At 44.4% G+C, this 18,464-nt stretch overlaps 1 protein-coding gene across 2 annotated transcripts in view; it reads left to right on the top strand.

Moving 5' to 3' along the window:
* The window catches only part of BAHD1 (bromo adjacent homology domain containing 1), a 36,296-nt gene extending 19,520 nt beyond the window's left edge, over window positions 1-16,776 (top strand). For both annotated transcript variants that reach the window (XM_090140262.1, XM_031607407.2), the window contains exons 2-7: window positions 2,208-3,848; window positions 6,688-7,049; window positions 8,171-8,330; window positions 9,225-9,301; window positions 11,391-11,482; window positions 13,575-16,776. In XM_090140262.1, coding sequence (XP_089996388.1) covers window positions 2,225-3,848; window positions 6,688-7,049; window positions 8,171-8,330; window positions 9,225-9,301; window positions 11,391-11,482; window positions 13,575-13,764 — 2,505 coding nt within the window. In that variant the 5' untranslated portion in view covers window positions 2,208-2,224 and the 3' untranslated portion in view covers window positions 13,765-16,776. The remainder of the gene's footprint in view (window positions 1-2,207; window positions 3,849-6,687; window positions 7,050-8,170; window positions 8,331-9,224; window positions 9,302-11,390; window positions 11,483-13,574) is intronic.
* Window positions 16,777-18,464: the final 1,688 nt, after the last annotated feature.

The following is an 18,464-nucleotide window of genomic DNA, read 5'->3' as shown; positions in this document are numbered from 1 at the left end:
GTCATACTTGTTTCTTCTGGGTTTCTCCCATCTCTGCTAACCATTTCTGCTGGAGGCTCCATCTTTTGTTGGGGGCAACAGAAAATAGGTTTAGAGGTGTGAAACGAACCACAGGCCTGTATGGGAGATGTAATCTTCCCTAGGGCATCATTCTGTAGGATGCTTGGTCTACCACTTTCAAACTTAGGTTTGCATGCTTTAAATGGAAATTCTCTTGCCACCTCCAAAGGTTGTATGTGGTTAATGTGTCCGCTTGTGCAGGAAGTACTTTGATTTGTGGGGAACTTGTCAGTTTGAATTGATAACCATCCTCCTAATTTCCAGAACTGGTGTTGCTTATTGGAAACAACATGGGTGTATATATATATATATGTTTGCTCATGACAGAGCACTGCAGTTTAGGCACAGGCTATAGGAGTTATCCCATGTGTAATGGGGCATAAGGGTTCCATTTCCCTGAGACACCTTGGAAAGAGTTTGACGTCTGCAAAATATTGTGCAAGCCACAGTAGCTTTCAATTCCTAGTTTTCTTTTAGTTAATGCATATATAAGCAAGTCAGTTAAAACACATTGGGTCTATTTCAAATAGATAATCTAATTATCAGCTTGATTAAACCATATCAAATGAACAGTTCTTGTAATTTGGTAGCTTTGTTCTCTTCGCTACAGATGCAGTAGCTTTAATTAGCAGCCTCAGAAGTAGCAGACCTGTGCTGATTGTGTCAATTGAGATGTCTTACAGCTGGATACTTGATGTGGGGGTAATCAGATTTCTCCTATATCGGTGCTAATCTGAAGGCTGGCATTTTGGTGGTGATAATGGGAATCTGACTACTTTATAAATACCATTGCATGCAAGAAATAGCCCTTTTCTGCTGTTTCCTGTGCTCAGGTACAGGCTTAATTAAATTGATTTCTGTATTAGTCAATTAGACTTTCTTTTTAAAATGTTTGTAGATATCGCCTACCGTATCCCTTCTTACCTTTAAACTCTTCTGTGAATACATGTTCTTTTGGACTGCAGCATCACTTAATCCCTCAAATATTTGACACAAGCCTACCGCAGGTCACTTGCTGAAGTTGAGATGCAAAAGTACAAAGGCACAGTAACTATTCTGCTAGAAAGGAAACAGGGGAAACGAAAAATCAGGTTTAGCTTGCTGTATAGCTCTGAAGCCAGCACCTGGCCAAACAAACTACTGGGATGAAGTTATTCCTCTAATGTTGCTTGCCAGCTGCTCAGAGCCCACTCAGCAGCAAGGTGCTGCTCTTGGTGTACCCAGAAAGCCTAGAGCATGATGAAAGGTGAGCAACCAACCTCTGCTACTGATACCAGATAAAGGCACTTGGGGCTTGTGCCCGCCTTTCTTTGGTGCTTCCTCTCTGTGCAAACCTCTCCCAGTTCAAAGAGTCTTATCTCTTCCTTTTTATATTTCAGACATTTGTGTCTGTTTTAAGGATGTCTTGACATACCATCTAAATGAAAAATCAGGAATGTTATGCCACTGAGTAATTATTTTCCTTCAATAAATGTGTTTTGAAAGCATGTGATATTTGTTCAAGCTTCTCTGCCAAACATGATAATTTGATTGAACAGTGTCCACAGATTTTGTAAAATGCAACTAAGGAAGAGACAACAGCAACAGGTAGACAGGTTCTAACCTGTGCAGGAATTTGCATGTATTTAATTTATTAATGTTGACAGGTCTGTTTAATAGATGAAGTTTACTTTTTATGTGAGTAGGTGGACTCTGTTTTTCTTCTAATTGTTTCAGATGACAATGAAACCACCTGCCTGTAACAACGTGCAAGCAGTCAAATACCTGGGATTTATCTCTATTGTGTGCCCCGGACCAGGATTCAGATGATCTTTACTAGATATGAGTTTGTAGCATGTTCAAGACAGCGTTGCTTTAGTAGGGAACTTACTTGGACTGGGAGCTGGGTAAAGCTGGCTATATCCTGGTTTTCCTGGCTCCTATACTACCTCACCTTTAATTACTATCATGTTCTGTAGCTTAATATTAACCCACATCTCACTACATCCTGCCTCCTAATTGGCTTAACTGCCTGTCACCCAAAAAGGCTTGACTGTGTATAGCAACACAGTTCCCCAAGTATTTCCTAATCTTCACTTGGTGTGTTGTGAGGAGATGAGTCCCTCTCGTCTGTATTAATAGGTATGCTTTCTTCTCTTTGTTCTCAGGACTGGACATTGATCCTATGACGCATGCCCGGAAGAAACAACTTTTCCTTCTGAAGCATCCAGCTGGTTCTGCTGGCCAGGTTTCATCACCCACAGGCAACGGGAGGATGGACAGGACTCAGGCGGAGAGCAGTGAGCAAAGGGACGGGGATGCCACGGAGGGTGCCAGCAGTTTGAGTGGGCTTGTGGGGACAAGCAAAAGCAAGAATTTGCAGGAAGTCCGAAAGACATACCCGCTGCGGAGACGTCTGCTCCCTTCAGTGAACAAAAAGACCTGCAAAGTGCTTCTCACCAGGCTGGAGGATGTGGCTGGATCTCTGTCAAAAGAGACCCAGAGCTGCAATAAAAAGGACCTTCCCAGCTGGGTGGAAGAGTTGGGGCCCACCTTTTTTGCTGAACAAGTTAAACCTGTGGGAGCGGGCAAGAGTGATTCAGCTGGGGAAAAGTGCACAATAACTTATCCAGGGACAGAGGAAGACCTTGATACTGCTCCTTCAGAGCCCAGGAAACGCAGACTGGCCTCTCTGAATGCAGAGGCTGTGAACAATCTGCTCTTTGAGCGGGACGATGGCTTGTTGTCTGGCAGGCGCTTTCGGAGGGACCCTGCCAAAGCCAGTGGAGACTGTACTGCCAAGAGCTTGCATTGCAAGGCAGGTGACAGCTGGCCTGCCTTGGAAAAGACAGCTGTGAAAACAGGTAAAGGCAAAAATCGGCATGAGCCCAGTCAGAAATATAATAGCTGTGACCATTCGCTGGATGAGGTCTTTGATGATGGGTTAAGGAGAGAGGATAGTGCCATCTCCTATCATCCCACCCCAAAGAGACTGGCCAGCCTGAACGCTGTGGCTTTCTTGAAGCTGACCCACGAGAAAGACCAGCCCCTGAAGCAGAGGAGTAAGTCAGATGGGGAGGGGAAGTCTGAGAACCACTGTTCAAAGTCTACGCTCAAATGGGCCAAAACCAATAGGAAGAATTGTGTCAAGTCCAAAAAAGAAGCGGCCAGCTTAAAAATGGAAGGTCAGCACAGCTGGCGAGGGCTCACGCTGGGTGCTTTTGGGAAAGCAGATCAGCGGGACTCCTCTAGGCTCTACAGGACAGCCCAACCTGTCCCTTATGAATCGCAGTCTAGTACAGAGGGTTTCTACCATAGACTGCCTTTGCTCATGGGTGGGCAAGCTTCCATGAAGCCAGAGTATGGAAGACCTGGAGAGAAATCCCCGACTCCCAAACAGGAATTTCATCAGCCTTCCTTTCCTGTGCAGCAGTTCCCTCCTTTGCCCGTTCCTGGGAATCACACAGATTGTGGCTGTCTCTATGAATCCTCAGATCTGACTCCGTTGAACGGGTTTTATGTTTGTTATGGCCAAAGTGGATACCGTGGCTACTCTCACTGCTCAGTTTACCCCAAGGACGAACTTTCACAGCCTGCTACCTGTGAAGGGCTCTTGGTATCGCCTGGTTCCTTGCCATCAGGCACTCATTTCCAGCCACTCCACTGGTGCAGCTCCCCATACTGCTGTGGAGAAGGAACAGCCATCAACAGCTACAGTGTCTGCGGTGTTGTACATGTGCCGGATGGCAGGATCAGCAGTGTGCACACAGGACGGAACAGCTACCCCTACAAAATGCCTTTTGCAGCAGGTAAGGTACAAAGCACGAGGCTGTTTTCCTAGGAATACTGAGCAAGATGTGGGCTTCTCTGGGGCAGTGGTGATTATCTTGTGGCTTATCGAAGTTTGAGATCTCTGCCATGGATCAAAAAGAAGCCGCGTTTTACCTCCCCCTATTTTTAGCCCACAGGGTTTCTCTCCATTGAAAACTCCTATTGGTGTGGAAAGCATGGAATTGCTGAAAGACTTGAGGCAGTGAGGAGATGACTCATGACTTGTTACACTGGAACTAGCTGCTTTGATCTGTGCAAAATGAGTGGTTTCAGTTCCTAGATGCTCCGCAAGGCTTCTCTCTATCCTGTTGCACTGTGGTGTCATTCTGTTCCCAAAAGCTTGCTCTTGGTACTGAATCATCCCTGCAGAGCAGTGTGGGGAAGCAGGCAGTGCCTCTGTTGTTAAGACTCTTGATGTTGAAAGCTGTGTAGGGGATGCAGTCCTGTAAGGACGCAGTCTTGTAAGGCTCTATAGATCTGATCTGGCAGGGCTGTGCAGTGATTCAGTTTGAGTCTGCTGGTTGAACTGATGCTTGAGTTTCTTTGTAGTGATGTAAGTGCTGGTACATTGTTAGCTTGGTGGACAGCAGTCCTATACTTAATCTTTAACAACACTGGAAAATCAGGCACTGAAGTGGGGGCAAGCAGTGGTGTAAGATGTAGTGTACTTGTTTGCCTAGCTTATTTCAGTCCTGTTTGTTTGGATTTTATTTTCTAACTTTGTACATTGTCGGCACTCTGCCCTTGCTATTAAAACCCATCTTTTTGAAATATTTAAAGCTGAATTATTGTGCTGTGGTTACCAGACACCAGTGCTTTGTGTAAAAGCTATCAAGCTAGGCGCTGCCGCTTGCAAGCGCTGCAGTCTGTAGACAAAGCTGCTGCTTCAGCTGCTGGGAGTGTAAACATTGGTGTCTCAGTTAACTACACGCACGTGTTCGAGTCAAAGGAAGGCATGACTTAGCTACTCCAAACAGATTTTCAGGTAGGCGGATGGAGTTTTGGTTCAGCTCTCAGTTTAAGTAAGGCTTTGTCATCTTCCATTATGGGAGACTGCTGAAACTTGGGAGCATTTGGTTGAGGTATAATTTCTGTATTCCTGAAATATCTCTGCTGTCATGGTGCTGCTTCCTACAGCAGGAGTTAGGCAGTGTTAGTGTCTTTTAAAGCTTGCAAGACAACAGGCTCAGCAGTGCGTTCTTGTCTGACACTCTTCTGCATAGTTCCCTGAGGTCATGTCAGAATACTTAGTTCCTGAAATTTTTCATGTCACTGCCTCCAGCTTTGTACAACCAGCTTCACGAAGGACTCAGGCAGTGCAGATGAGTTTTGTTGAGAGCTCAGCCCTCCCTGCAAACAGGGTGATTCCTTCTGGTGCTGGCAGCAATAGTTCAGGTGTATACAGTCTTTCTCTTTGTGGAGGAGAAAGTGGCAGAATAGTTTCCTTTCCTAGCAGGTGTTTGGATGCAGTGCATTTTGAGTTAAAGCTGACTTTATTTATATATATGTGTATATATACATATATCAAATATATATATTTGATTTTTTTATTTCCTTCCCATGAGCAACTTGGATTTAAAAGCTTTCAATATCTGAATAATTTAGACTTTGTTTTTCAGACTGAAGGAGGTTTGCCCACATGTTAACAGGTTCATACTTAAGATTTGGCTTTTACATATGTGTGTGCCTCTGAATTCTCATCCTTCCCTCGAATGGGTTATTTTAAGGAATTAAAGGATTAGTCTAACTGGGAGCAACGGGCTCCCATCTGACATCCCACCCTGATATGCAGGATCCAGTGTTATGTACAAAGTGGTTTGCTTTTCTGTCTTGGTACACTCAAGGTGTTCAATTTCCAATCTAAAAGGGCTTTTGTGAGTGAAACAGGCACAACATGATTCTCTGCCCCACAGATCCTGTGCCTGCTGAGGCCAGGCAGATGATCTTTCTTACCTTTTTCTATTTTCTAATAGTTCTGTGTTGTGCAGAAGCATTCTCCCACAGAGGTGCCATGTTGTGTTCCTGTCTGGAGGCATCTCCAGGTTGATGAAAGCTGCCCTTGGGTCACCCCAACAAAGCATGTGTTCAGATTTAGGGATGCATTTTAGATCAGTTGGGAATTCTCTTTCTGCTGACACCAGGTAATTCTGATCTAACATGCTCTTTTCTTAGCCACGACTTGGTTTGAGGGCTTGTCTTGTGCCTTCTGGAGTAGCATGAGGTGTTTTAGATGCCTTTGAGAGGCAGCGTCAGCCAGATTGCTTACCTGTTGTGGTTACTAATGTGTTTTGGGGACATGGTTTTGCTGAAGCCAGCAACTTGCATGATTTTATATAGTTTTGATCTATTATTTTTTCATGTTTCTGGAGTTAATTTGGAGAATCTTCTCAATTTGCCCTTGATTACTTGAGTTCAACTTTTGGAAAGAAGCTGGCTTCTTCTGCTAGTGTGGTTTAATCCTTCCTATCATTTTGATAAGCCTTTCATTTCTTTTATATGTATTGACAGTCTGGAGCTGCTTTGGACTCTGGCCAGCCTTATGTGTATTACTGGCTGGCATGACTCTGGGGGATTTCAGCTGGGTTTGCTGTAGTGCAGTGTCATCAGCAGCAACGTGTTGGAAGCTTAGAAATAAAGATACATGCTTTTAGAATCCCTTACAGTGCAAAATGAAATTACAATGTGAAGGGCCTTTATGTCTGTAATGCAGTTAAGAGAATTTCAGGGGAAAGTGGCGGTACTCTGGGGCAGTCTTGACTGTGTAGTAGTCTTAAATTTCAAACAAGATAACTGCCTCTTTTTCTTCCCTTCTCTTAGAAGGCTGCAAGTCTCTGGACCAGCTGAACCTCACAATTCCGGTGGCAGGGCACCCTGCGTCGCCTGCCCACCCGCTCTCAGGATGTCCTGTACCCAGCGTGCCGCCAGCTGCAGAACCTGTTCCTCATCTGCAGACCCCCAACTCTGACCCTCAGACAATGGCCCGTGAATGTCCCCAGAGCTCAAAGCCTCCCAGTGGCTCCAAATCTGGTCTCAGAAATACGCCAGGCTGTCTGCATGCCTCTGACAGCAAAACAGTGGGGGGCCATTCCCATCCAAAGCAGCAGCGCATCAGCAGGCGAAGGGCCACCAATGGCTGGATACCTGTTGGCACAGCCTGCGAAAAGGCTGTTTATGTTGTGGTAGGTGTCTGGAGTGCTGTTGTGTTTTTGGTTTTTTGTTTTGTTGTGGGTTTTTTTGGTGTACCCATATCCATATGAGCATCTTCAGAGATAGAAGATGATGGATGGAGGTTTGTTTTTCTCATATTACATTGCACAGCATGATGGGCAGTTTGGAGAGGATGAAAAACCTGCCACTCCTCTGCTATCATCAGCTGAAATGCTGTCATGATGAATAATTTGGCGTTTACAAGGGTGGCACCTACTGCACCTGTGAGTCCATCTTACACGGAGATCATCCTTCAGCTTCTTCCTCCTGGGCTATGTCAAACCTGTTTTGAGGAGAGGGATGTTTTAGCTTTGCTGTAATCAGCTGTCCGAGGGTAGCTCTTGTAAGCTTGTTCTTCTCACTGATAGTGTCCATAGTCCAGCAGAGATCTCCCAGAATACACAGAGGACTGGAAAAGTTTCCTGACTCCCAGATGAAATTTTTTTCCTAGCACTCAGTAGCCTCTGATTTGTAGCTTACACGTTGGCATGGACAGTCACTCCTTTGAAGTCTTAACTGCACTTACCCATTTGTTGCATTGAGGTACAGAGACTAGCTGCTGTAAGATGGGAGACTTCCTGCCAGAAAATGTAATTACTGTAGTAACACAGTAAAGTCTGCTTGCTTCTAGTAACTAGATTGAAGGAAAAGTTAATATCCTTCATCTTATAATGTAAGATCTGTGGGCATGAAGGTCAAAACCCACTTGCTGTCTGGGAAGGTGGGATAAGGCATGTGTTTTGTCTTTGGCTTTGAGAATGATAGTTCCATATAGCTTACATATGTTTGGATGCTATTCCATGATGAACTTTCTTTACATATGAATGCCTACCCATAGAAGAAGTAATAATTTTGACCCAAACTTTGCTTTTATGAGCCAACAAAGTGGAAATAGGAATGCTCTGAGTGGCCTTACACTGTATTATTTCTCTTGGAACTCTCCTGGATTGGAAAGGCTTGGCTCTGAGCAGGCTTAGGCAAGTTTTTAATTCACAGCAGGACCAAAGGAATCTTGGATTGGGCTAGCAAACAGTAAACTAACTTTTTGCCTGTATGCTTCAGTTGCTCTTTCTTTTGTGTGCCAATGCTGTAGAATGAACCTGAACCAGCTGTTCGCAAGAGCTATCAGGCTGTGGAGAGAGATGGAGAGATTATCCGGGTACGAGATACTGTCCTCTTGAAATCAGGACCCAGGAAGAAAACTATGCCGTATGTTGCGAAGATATCGGCACTGTGGGAAGACCCCAAAACAGGTACTGTGACAAAAGGGTCCATTTAGCCTCTGCGTTAGGCAGATGAGAGCAAGCTGGAACCAGGGAAGTGATGTATCTTGGAGAGCTGCAAGGTTTTTGGTGCACTCTGCTGCTGCCAGATTGGGTGGCAAAGGGGAAGAGATGAGTTCCATGGTTTTAGTTTGAGTTGTTCTAGGATCTCTTTAATGACTGGCCTGGAACTGGTAATTAAAATCTTCCTGGTCATGAAAGCACGTAATATCTGCCAACTGCGATCTTAGCAATGATTTTCTTTATAATTCCATAGAAGTAGGCATCTCAGGAGCTTTTGTTTTATTCAGATGCTCTAGCCAACTTTTGGGCTGAGGGTTGGTATGGGGCGTGGGCACATCTGCAGAAGTTCTTGGTGGGCCCTGAAAAGAATCATTTGAGTGTTTGGTTTTGATGTTAAGGTCCTGTATCTGATTAGCAATGGTTGAGTCAAGAATGCTGTGCCAAATATTTCAAGGTACAGTTCTAGCTTAAATGGAAGAAGGGAATTTATTTTTTGTAGAAAGTGGCAGTGGTGTTAATGTGGGAATTAATACCACAAGCACCAAGCTTTGGATGAGCATTTTTTCAGACCATGAGCTGAAGTGGAGATTTTTTCAAGGGAAACATTTGATTTTTGTGCATAACTCACCTCTGTGATGATGTAACGGGTGAAGGTGCAGTGGAACAGCAGTGTGACTGACTTAATACAGCTCCTTGCTGTAAGAAAAGGATACCTAGTTCAGTATGAAATATTTATCACAGCACAGCTGTCTGTACGTGAGAGCTATGGAAATGATGAAGCGGGAGGAGGAAGCAAGATGTTGGTGGGAAAACACTGCAACAAAACCAAGCCTTGACGTCTTGCAATAAATCTTCTTGTAGGGGAGCTGATGATGAGCCTCCTGTGGTATTACAGACCAGAGCACACTCAGGGAGGCCGCAATCCCAGTATGCACCAGGTGAGACATCCAAATGTGGAACTCAAGGCAAGGGTCTCCTGGTACATCCCACATTTTTGCAAGAAATGGGGAGTAGCCTGAGTATCTTCCTGCATTCTTGGTTGGCCTCAAACTCAGGAGGCTTAGCTTCTGATTTGAGTGAAATTGAGCTGTCTCTTGGCTGCAGTGCAGCTGTTGCCAGATTTGTGAAGCAGTGGTGTCCTGTATGTGGGCTTCCCCCAATCTACTGCCATGTGTAACAGGAGTTCTGCATTTTTCATATGGCCAACTGTGTTAGGTCTTAATGTTTCTACCTTCAATCTGAGAAAATCCTGAGCATCAAGTGAAAACTTCTTTTGTCTGCCACCTTAAGAGTAAAGAGAATTGAGTTTACACTGAATCAAGATCAGATGCTTTTCCAAAAAGAGTATTCTGATCCTTGCAGAAACAGAGCTTGATGCAAAAGCCCCCAGTGAAATTCCACAATTTTTATTATGCAGTATGTTGGAGAAGCTCTGTCACGTGCTGCCTTTCTACAGTAAAAACCTCCAAATCTGCTGCTTCAGTTCTAGAAATCTGTACAGAATTGCAGATCCGTCATCCGCCCCCTGTGTAGACTTATTAGGCTTTAGTTCTCATCATTTGAGGATGTTGTGCTGGCGTAAAGGAATTCACTTTTAAAAAGAAAAATCTGTGAGTCACTGTGACTTCACACCTTACTCAACTTTGCTTGGACTTGCTTTGAGTGGCAGAACAGCTGTTTCCAAGCTAGAAAATGAGTATTGCTGTTTTCAACCCCCCATAATCCTTGATGCCTTTTTTTTTCCCTTCTACTTAAGAGGAAAGAAGCATGGGAGTATAGGTCTGGGGAGCAGCCAGGGAATTGTACCAGTCTGATTTGCAGAGCACAGATGAGTTCCTAAATCAAAATGTGGTATCTTGTATTTTTCTGGTCCATAATTAAAAGCATGACTAGTTGTATTTTAATGCAGAGAAAGCACCAGTATTCAGCTCAGGAGGAACTGAACCACTTTTTTTGCACACCTGCTTAATTACACAAGACTTCAAATGAGAGATTGCCTTGTAGGCTGAGTAGTTGCAACAGGCTTGCCAAAGATGACTCAGATAGTTTTGAAGTAAGGAGTAGAGCAAAACCTCAATGTGCAGAAGTAGGGTGTGGCATTTTCAGTTTCTCTGATTAAGCTTGTCCCCAAACAGTGGCCCTGTTTAGAGTCTTTGCTTTTAACTGTTTCCTCAGGGCTGTCAGCAGAAGTACAGCCTGCAGGTAACACTTCCAGACTTGTGCAAAACATCCTTATTGCCTCAGATCATCTTTGCTGATCTAACTACATCTGAAATTCTTTAAAACTGTTCCATCTGGGTTGCCCCATATCTAACCAGAGCCAAGTTTCCTAAACTGCCCTGGGAGAAAAATGACTATTACTACTTCCCTTACTAAAACAGTCTTTTAAATTGAATTGGGATGAAAAAATAGGCAGAAAAGAACAGGTTGTTTTATCTTTGATATTAAAAATAAATTAGGAAGGCCCTAATACTGTGTGACAGGCAGTTAAGATGACAAAGTGCCATTCAACCTCTGTTTCTACTCTTAGCTTTACAAATGACCGGGAAGGGTTTCCAGCACAGGAAAGGGAAAATGAATGAAGAACTTCCCTGGGAGCTCAGAGGAATGTGAGGGAGGGTAGTGCTCCAACCTCCTGCTTGCAGAAGCATCACTCACTGGGTTTTCTGGATGTAGTCTGATGGCTCCACCCACATGAACTCTGTACAAAGTCAGGTTTAGGATAATTTGAAGCAAAAAAAGTTCATGTAGGAGTTCTCTTCTTTAGCTTCCTGTGCTCTCTGTAAGACAGGAGGGTGTGGATACTTGGGCTCGCAGAGAGTGTCAGGGATGTTAAATTATGGGTGGCTGGAAAAAATTCTGGTAGTCACAAGACACCTGCGAAGTGTCAGTATTATTGGAAATACTGGCTCTAAAGAATATCTGCTTTGAGCATCTTTTGTCACCTCCCCTTTGAGGTAATGGTGTAGAGCTGCCTTTACCTCGCTGGGGCTCCTGGCCAGCTAGGTGACCTCCTTTCTTTTGCAGAATGAGATCTTTGCATCCCGACATCAGGACGAAAACAGTGTTGCCTGCATAGAGGAGAAGTGCTACGTGCTGACCTTTGCAGAGTACTGCAGGTAGGTGGTGCTCTTAACTTGCTGCTGTTCCCGAGACCCACATCTGTCTCCAGCACTTGTCATTCTTTCTTTTTCCAGCCATTACCCAGCAGAATAATCCCTGCCCTACAGACTTCAGTCTAAGTATAATTGGATGAATTACACTCACTCTATGTACAGGTTTAGTACTGTAACCTGGGAGTGCTTCCTCCATGTTAGACTTGTTACATATCCCATTGTTTTGTATATGATATATGCTTTAAAGGGTTTACAAATGCTTGTGAATGGATGATCTTGGTATCTTGACATGTAGACATTAATGGAGGACAGTGCAGGAAAACCTGCAATGCTGGGGCTTATCTCAGTGGTAAATTAAAGCTGAGCAAGTCTGGAAGTCACCTTATACATCCATCCCCAATGATACACAGATGCTGTGGCTAGCTAGAATGTCTTCTGATATCTCAGTATTGCTACTGGATCCTTGTATATGTGCTTGCAAATGTGAGTGTTTTCAACAAAAGGATTGGTCAGATTAATGACGAGAGCACTTACAGATAACCTTTGGCTGATTACATTTAAACTTGGTTTATACAAATATCAGAGCGTTCAAATTTAAGAGTTCCAGCCTTAGATGTATGAATCTCTCAGAAAATGAGGGTTGAATGGGCACACAAGTCTGTAACATAAAATAGTGCTTGAAATGTCTTCAGTTTTACTGGGCATATCTGGTTGACTTTTGAGTCTTACTGCAGAGGGAGTGTTTAAGTCTTGCTGCTCGCTGCTTTGCTTCTAACCTAGGGCTCCACTATTTGAATTTCTAAGAACAAACTTTTCCAGCTCGTTTTAAAATGGATCTTGCTCTTTCTGAAAACTAAAAAACAAACTAGGCTTTGGATTCAGACAACTCATTTCCTTTCTAACAATTTCTGCCAATTTCCTGCCAATTGGCAGGAATTCTTTTTGTGTTGTTGTGGATAAGGTCACCTTTGAGAAAAGTTTCCTGAAGGCCTCCTGAATTTATCCTTTGCTTATACTGGAAGTCCTACAAGGAGATAAAGGTTTTTAGAGGCTGCTTTGTTATTTAGGAATTGTAGTTGGAGCTGACTGTCATCAACTCTCAGAGATGGTTTTTGTCCTTGGTCAGTTTTGCCAAAGGGTTTACTAATGTAGGATGCAAAGTCAGCTGGCCACAAAATCTGTCTGTACCACAGGCTCCTGCAGAAGGGTTGTTAAAGTGTCCTGCACCCAGAATACAGATATCTTTTTTTCCCACTAGTTCATTAATCTTAGAAGTGCTAGTACAGTTGATAAAATGAAGCTTTTTTCCTGTTGCTCTTAGCCTGGTGTAGAGAACAGGTTTATCCCTTACCTAGAGCTACTTGATAGGCCATGCTGCAACCTGCTTTTTTTTCAACAGGATAGTTGGTGTTGAAAACCTGATTGTGAGGGAAATGTGTGTATACAGTGTGATGTGAAGCTGACTTGAGTGTTTACAAAACTGATGTTCTTTTTAGCTTGACTCAGGAGTCATCTGTAGCCTGACTTTGACTCCAGCTCTTCCAGGATCACCCCTGTAGGCATACAGCATTTGGTCAGCAGGACCTGAAGCCAATATGTGCTACAAGATCTTGCTCTAACAGCAAGGAGTGGCTTTTATCATGAGCTTTGGATGAGAAAATTGTATTTGACCCTCCAGCTTAAATGCTTTGTCACAGTCTTGCATGAAGGTAGCTGGAAGAAAACACAGTATCTGTTGTACCCAGTTCACTTGCATCTAACTAATGGCCTGATGTGCCAGACTTTGGGGGAGGTAATTAACAAAAACAAGGCTGAAGTAGTAAAGGTGAAGTGTGGATTGCTGGAGCATCTTTCCTATTGGATGGAGTCTGTCAGTATAGAAAGCAAGACCATTTTGCTACTTTGTATGGCTCAGTGTGGGATCAAAAGCAATCCTGCTATTGAGCAAAGGTTAACTCTCCTACATGTACCATTCCCCTGTGCCCTTTATCTTGGGTAACCATGATCATGAGAAAGGCAGACACAAACAGCAGAAGTTGTGTGATGAAAGATGATGTGAATCCATACTAACTCTTCTGATGTGTTTGCTTTGCAGATTCTGTGCCTTGGCAAAGCGTCGAGTCGAAGGGATCCCTGGCAGGAAAGCCATCATGGTTCCTCCCTCGGAAGAGTACTCCACACCTCTGCACCGCAAGGTGCCTGAAGACACTGACCCTGAGCTGGTTTTCCTCTGTCGTCATGTCTATGATTTCAGACACGGGCGCATCTTGAAGAACCCACAGTAGCGTGGCTCTGCATTAGGACTGTGGTGAGGATGAGCAGCACTGGGGAGCTGATGGCAGGCCGGCAGGCTGGGACATCTGTGTGCTCCCACCCACTTATCTTGTGCTGCTCGCAGCCAAGAGCTCTCAGTGCTCTTTCCTCGGACTGAACGGCGTTGCATAGGAGCAGATCCCTGTGGAGGAAGGCAGTGGTTGAAAGCACAGCACTTCGTTAAAAGCATAAATGAAAATATATACGTTAAAATAAATATATGTATATAGATATAGGTACTTGCATATGTAAATCTATATCTATATATGTATCTAGAGATGCATATATTGGGAAGGGTTTGTAAGGGATAAAAGCCAGTAAGCTGAATCAGAGCCATTGTTGGTGGGAGTGGTGGGAAGATGCAGGAGGGATGCGGTGGTGTGTTACGTGAGTCAAGCTGTGATAGTCCTTGTGGTTCTCGTGTCCTCGTGTGAAGTGGGAGGACTGAGACCGGTTCCTTGGCAGACCGTAGGAGCCTCCTCTGTCCAAAAGGAAAGAGAGAGGATTCCTGGTGAGCGAGAGCTCCTTTGAAATACAGCGGTTGCTTTTGAAGCTACCTGAATGCGGAGTGGCCTTGAGTCACACTTGAGTAGGTTTTGCAGGGAAGAGCTATTCCCTTTTTTTCTTCCTCATCTTTCTCTTCCTCTCACCTTCTTAAGAGCTGTTCTGCAACTCACTGCTTGGACTGGGGCTTGGCAGTCAGCCTTGGAAATCTGCTCCAGCTCAGAGGCAGAGAAGGACCTGGCAGGATCGATGGCTTTATGTCCTGGCATGAAGTTGTGGAGAGCTGTACCCACACCCACAGGATTGCAGCAGATGTGCATTGCCCTAAAGCTGGGAGCACACCAAGTGGGCTCCGTTGGTGGAAACCAGGTTTTCTTTTCTGAGCACTGCTTGCTCATATAATATAGAAAGCTTTAGTGATAGAAGTGGGTTCACTCTTTTGTCCAATTCTTTCGTCTGTAATGTCCTTTAACACCATCTTCTCACTGTGAAGAAGCTAGATGACAAACACTTTAAGTGTTGCTTATAGCTTTTTTTTTAATTTAACCCCCCTTTATGTCTCTGTTCTGACCCTGAGTTGAAGCCACCAGCAGAGCTGTCTCAGTGCTGCCCTGCAGCTTTCTCCCCATCTCCAAACTCATCCTGTCATCTGAGCAAGCTCACCAAAGTGGCTTTGTGGCTCCTGAAAGGAACTGAGTATTGGGGAAGGATTTGCATTGAAAAATGCAACCTGAGCCTCGTAGATATTTCTTTGCCTCTTGCCTTACATGTATAGATCCTAAGTAGACTTTAGCTTATCTCAATGCAAACTATTGAAGTTGATTCTAAAGCAAACCAAAGGACAGTGTAACAGAGTCCGTTGAGTCAGCCACACCAAGCTGGGAATCCACATTTAGATTGCACTAATGTAAAGAATGAGAAACAGCACTGCATTAGCCCGTGTGCCTGCTGGCTGGAGCCACTCATTGGAACGTAGGGATTTGCATTTTTCTGCTTTCTGGGGGGCTTCTGAACTCATGTGAAACAGTGGAAGTATTGAAACTGCTTTAACGTTGTCCTGTCAGTGGAAGTGGGAGGGAACAGCATTGGCTTGCTCCAACAGCTGCAGGCCTGGTCTGGAAAGAAAACCCCATGGCATCAAATCTGTTACATGGAAATAGCTTGTTAATGCCGTAGATCTCCAGAATTGCTCTACATACCAAAGAGGGGAAAGTGTCTAGAAGAAGAGGACATAAAAAGAGAGGATGAGAACTGGCACTCACTGCAGTGGGACAGCAGGGCATGCGTCTCTTTGCTGCTGGGGGACAATTTCTGCTCAGTGTTGGAGAAGATGCTGGAAAAGCCCTGTTGTCCTTACCCAAGGGAGAATGCCCAGCTTCAGGAGGCTTGATGCTAGGTGCATGAGCAGGAATTCATGGGCTAAGCATCTTATCTCATTTATACCTCGAGATACTGTTAGTGTCGAAGTAATTGCTCAGATTTCTCCTTAACAATTAGCTTGGGCACTGATGGTCTCTTGGAATGATTTAGTTGGGCTGCATGGTGCAGTATGTCCCAATGGGAGTTGGGAGTTCTTTTGGGTGGATGAAAATAGCATGGGGAAGGGGGAAGCATGGAAATGCTGGAGGATGGGGTCCCTGCTGAGAGGAAGGACACTGGAGAAACAGAGCCATTCCTGCCCGCCCGTGATAGGGGCTGATGGGGGAACAGAGTGGCTGTGCCCTGGGGCCATGGGCATGTGGTAACAGCATGGAAGGTGACTGGCAGTCTTAAATACACACATTTGACTTGGTAGGGATTCCTGACACCTAGCCTGAAGCGGGTGAGCTGCCTGCAGCTGCCTTCCTCTAACCTAAGTGCCATCCGATGAAGGATTCATCAAGACCCACTGGCCAGGCAACCCTGAGCATTCCTGCACAGTCAGAGAAGGATTTGAAACTCAGCCTTGGAAACCACAGTAACACGCTGAAATTCCTCCTTCTGACCCCTCTCCCCCTCTGCTCCCACCTTTGTCCTGGCTTCTCCCCAAGTAAAAGAAATTGCGCTTGCCCTGGGCATAGAATGGGCTCTGTTGTGTCCAGAGAGGACAAATCCCAACTTGTCACGTTATAATCTGCTTCAGGCCAAGAACATTGTTTTGAGATTCACGTGGTTGCTTATGCTGTTGTGCAAACAGCATGTAAATGAATTGAAATGTTTTATCCATAATGAAAATATTTCATGCTTTTTTAATCTATTAGATATGGAAATATTTTTTGAAACTGAAAATGCAGTCGGTAGAATTTAAATTGAAACGTAATACATGTAAAATATATTTTAGTTGATAATTTTGTAAAATGCACTTTTTTTGTGTCTCTACCCTGGTTTCCCAGATCTGTATTTCAGTGTTTACAGATGGAATGAAAACATTCCCTATACCCTTCTTCTGTGAGAAAGATATATTAGAAGTAATTCTTAAAAAATAAATTTGAAAAATTGTATTGATTTAGAAAACAAATCAGTGTAACTCTGTTCTTCTCTTCCATTCCTGGGTTGTCACAAGAGGAGTCAAAGTTCTTAAATGCTTGGAGGGTACCAGTGTGGGGCTGAATTCTGGGGCTTGGGTACTTGGGGAGTGATTCCAATGCTTTTCCACCCCAATCCTTGCTGGGATGCAGCCCTCAGATGAACGAAGAAAGGAATGATCAGTTAAGGGGATGAATTTTACCTTTTATTTTTCCAATCTTTTCTCAGCTGCTGCTGTCATAGGGATAGTTTTTAAGCATCTGCCTTTTAGAGAGGGAAGGTGCTAGTGGCAAAGGTTGTCTCCGGAAGGCTTGATGTATCAATCTGTACTTTAGAAACACTGTAAAGGAGTGTTTTGAAGTCTTCTCTTGCGAAAAGCATCTCATAAAGAGCATCAGTATGCTTGGTGTCTTTTCACTTGGTATCATCACCATCAGCTTTTGCCAGCACAGGAGCATCCCAGCCCCACAGCTCCCAGCTCTGCCCATCCTTCCAAGAATGGAACTGACAGCTATGTGGTCTCCGTGGATGTGCCCATAAGGCAAGGAAGAACCCAAATGGGAGCAAAAGCTGCAGCAAATAATAGCCTGCCTGAAATCGCACAACTGGATCAGGACCTCTATGAGAATAGGATCTGCTGGAAAACACCCTGAATGCAGGTGAGTGTGGTCTGAAGATGGTAAGCGTAAGTTTTTACAGTGCTGGGGAGCAGCTCTGCAAGCAAAAACCTGCTGCCAAAGCTGCTTACCCCAAGGCTGCAGTGACTTTGAGGGTTTGGTGCCCTCTGCAGTGAGACTGTGCTTAGATCTGAGTAGGAAGCAGTCGGGAGATGTGATTTAGTTCTTGGCTGGGCAGCTTGCCCTTGGTGTGGGTTATTTCTGTAAATAACCATGTGTACTAATTAGGGCTGGACCTTTGCATGCTTGGGAAGGGGGGAAATGAATTCTGGGAACAAAATGAGGAGGGGATGAGATGGTTTTTAGAGATGTTGAGTTGTCTCCTAATTAGAACATCCATACAGCCCAGGGAGCAGGGCAGCACAGGTCTGGGCTCTGGAGCATCTTTGGTCCCTGGGTTGTTTCCATCAGGAGATCTTGATGTTATCCCATGAAGTTTCTAGTGTGACTTCTTATGGTGCAGTGGCTTCTGGCCAAGCAAACCCACAGCAGCTTGTGGTGCCTGCTCTGGTTGCTGCTCAGTGCTGATGGAGGTAATTAATAAGGGGAAATACCCCTGAGATTTCCCATTCTGGATAATATGGAGCTGAGGAGCTGCCAGGGAAGCGAACACGGTGTTTGTGTCCCTCGTTGCTATAGGGATGAGATGGCTTTTCTGTCAGAGCCTCCAGTGAGAGCAGCTAATCCATTTATCAGAGGAAAGGCTATTTAATAAAGGAAACAATTTAAACTGGATTTACACAATCTGCTGTGTGGAAGCACTGTTTACTCTGCCGCTTCATATTTAATTTTTCTATCTCTGTGAACCTCTTTGGAGTGCTCTATGGAAACAAGCTGCAGTTGGAGGGTCTTTTGGATGCCCAATAATTCTTAAAAACAAATCTGTTCAGTGATGCTAAACCAAGACGGCAGCAGATGAGTATTTTCCACTGTGTTGTGTCTCAGGGCACTGTATGCAGTATTAGAAAACAGACAAGTTATTATAA

This window comes from Phasianus colchicus, chromosome 5, assembly GCF_987193195.1.
Source record: "Phasianus colchicus chromosome 5, bPhaCol1.hap1.1, whole genome shotgun sequence".
In the NCBI taxonomy this organism is placed as follows: Eukaryota; Metazoa; Chordata; class Aves; order Galliformes; family Phasianidae; genus Phasianus; species Phasianus colchicus.
Note: the sequence above shows the minus strand (reverse complement) of the source record. Positions and strands in the feature narration are given on the sequence as shown.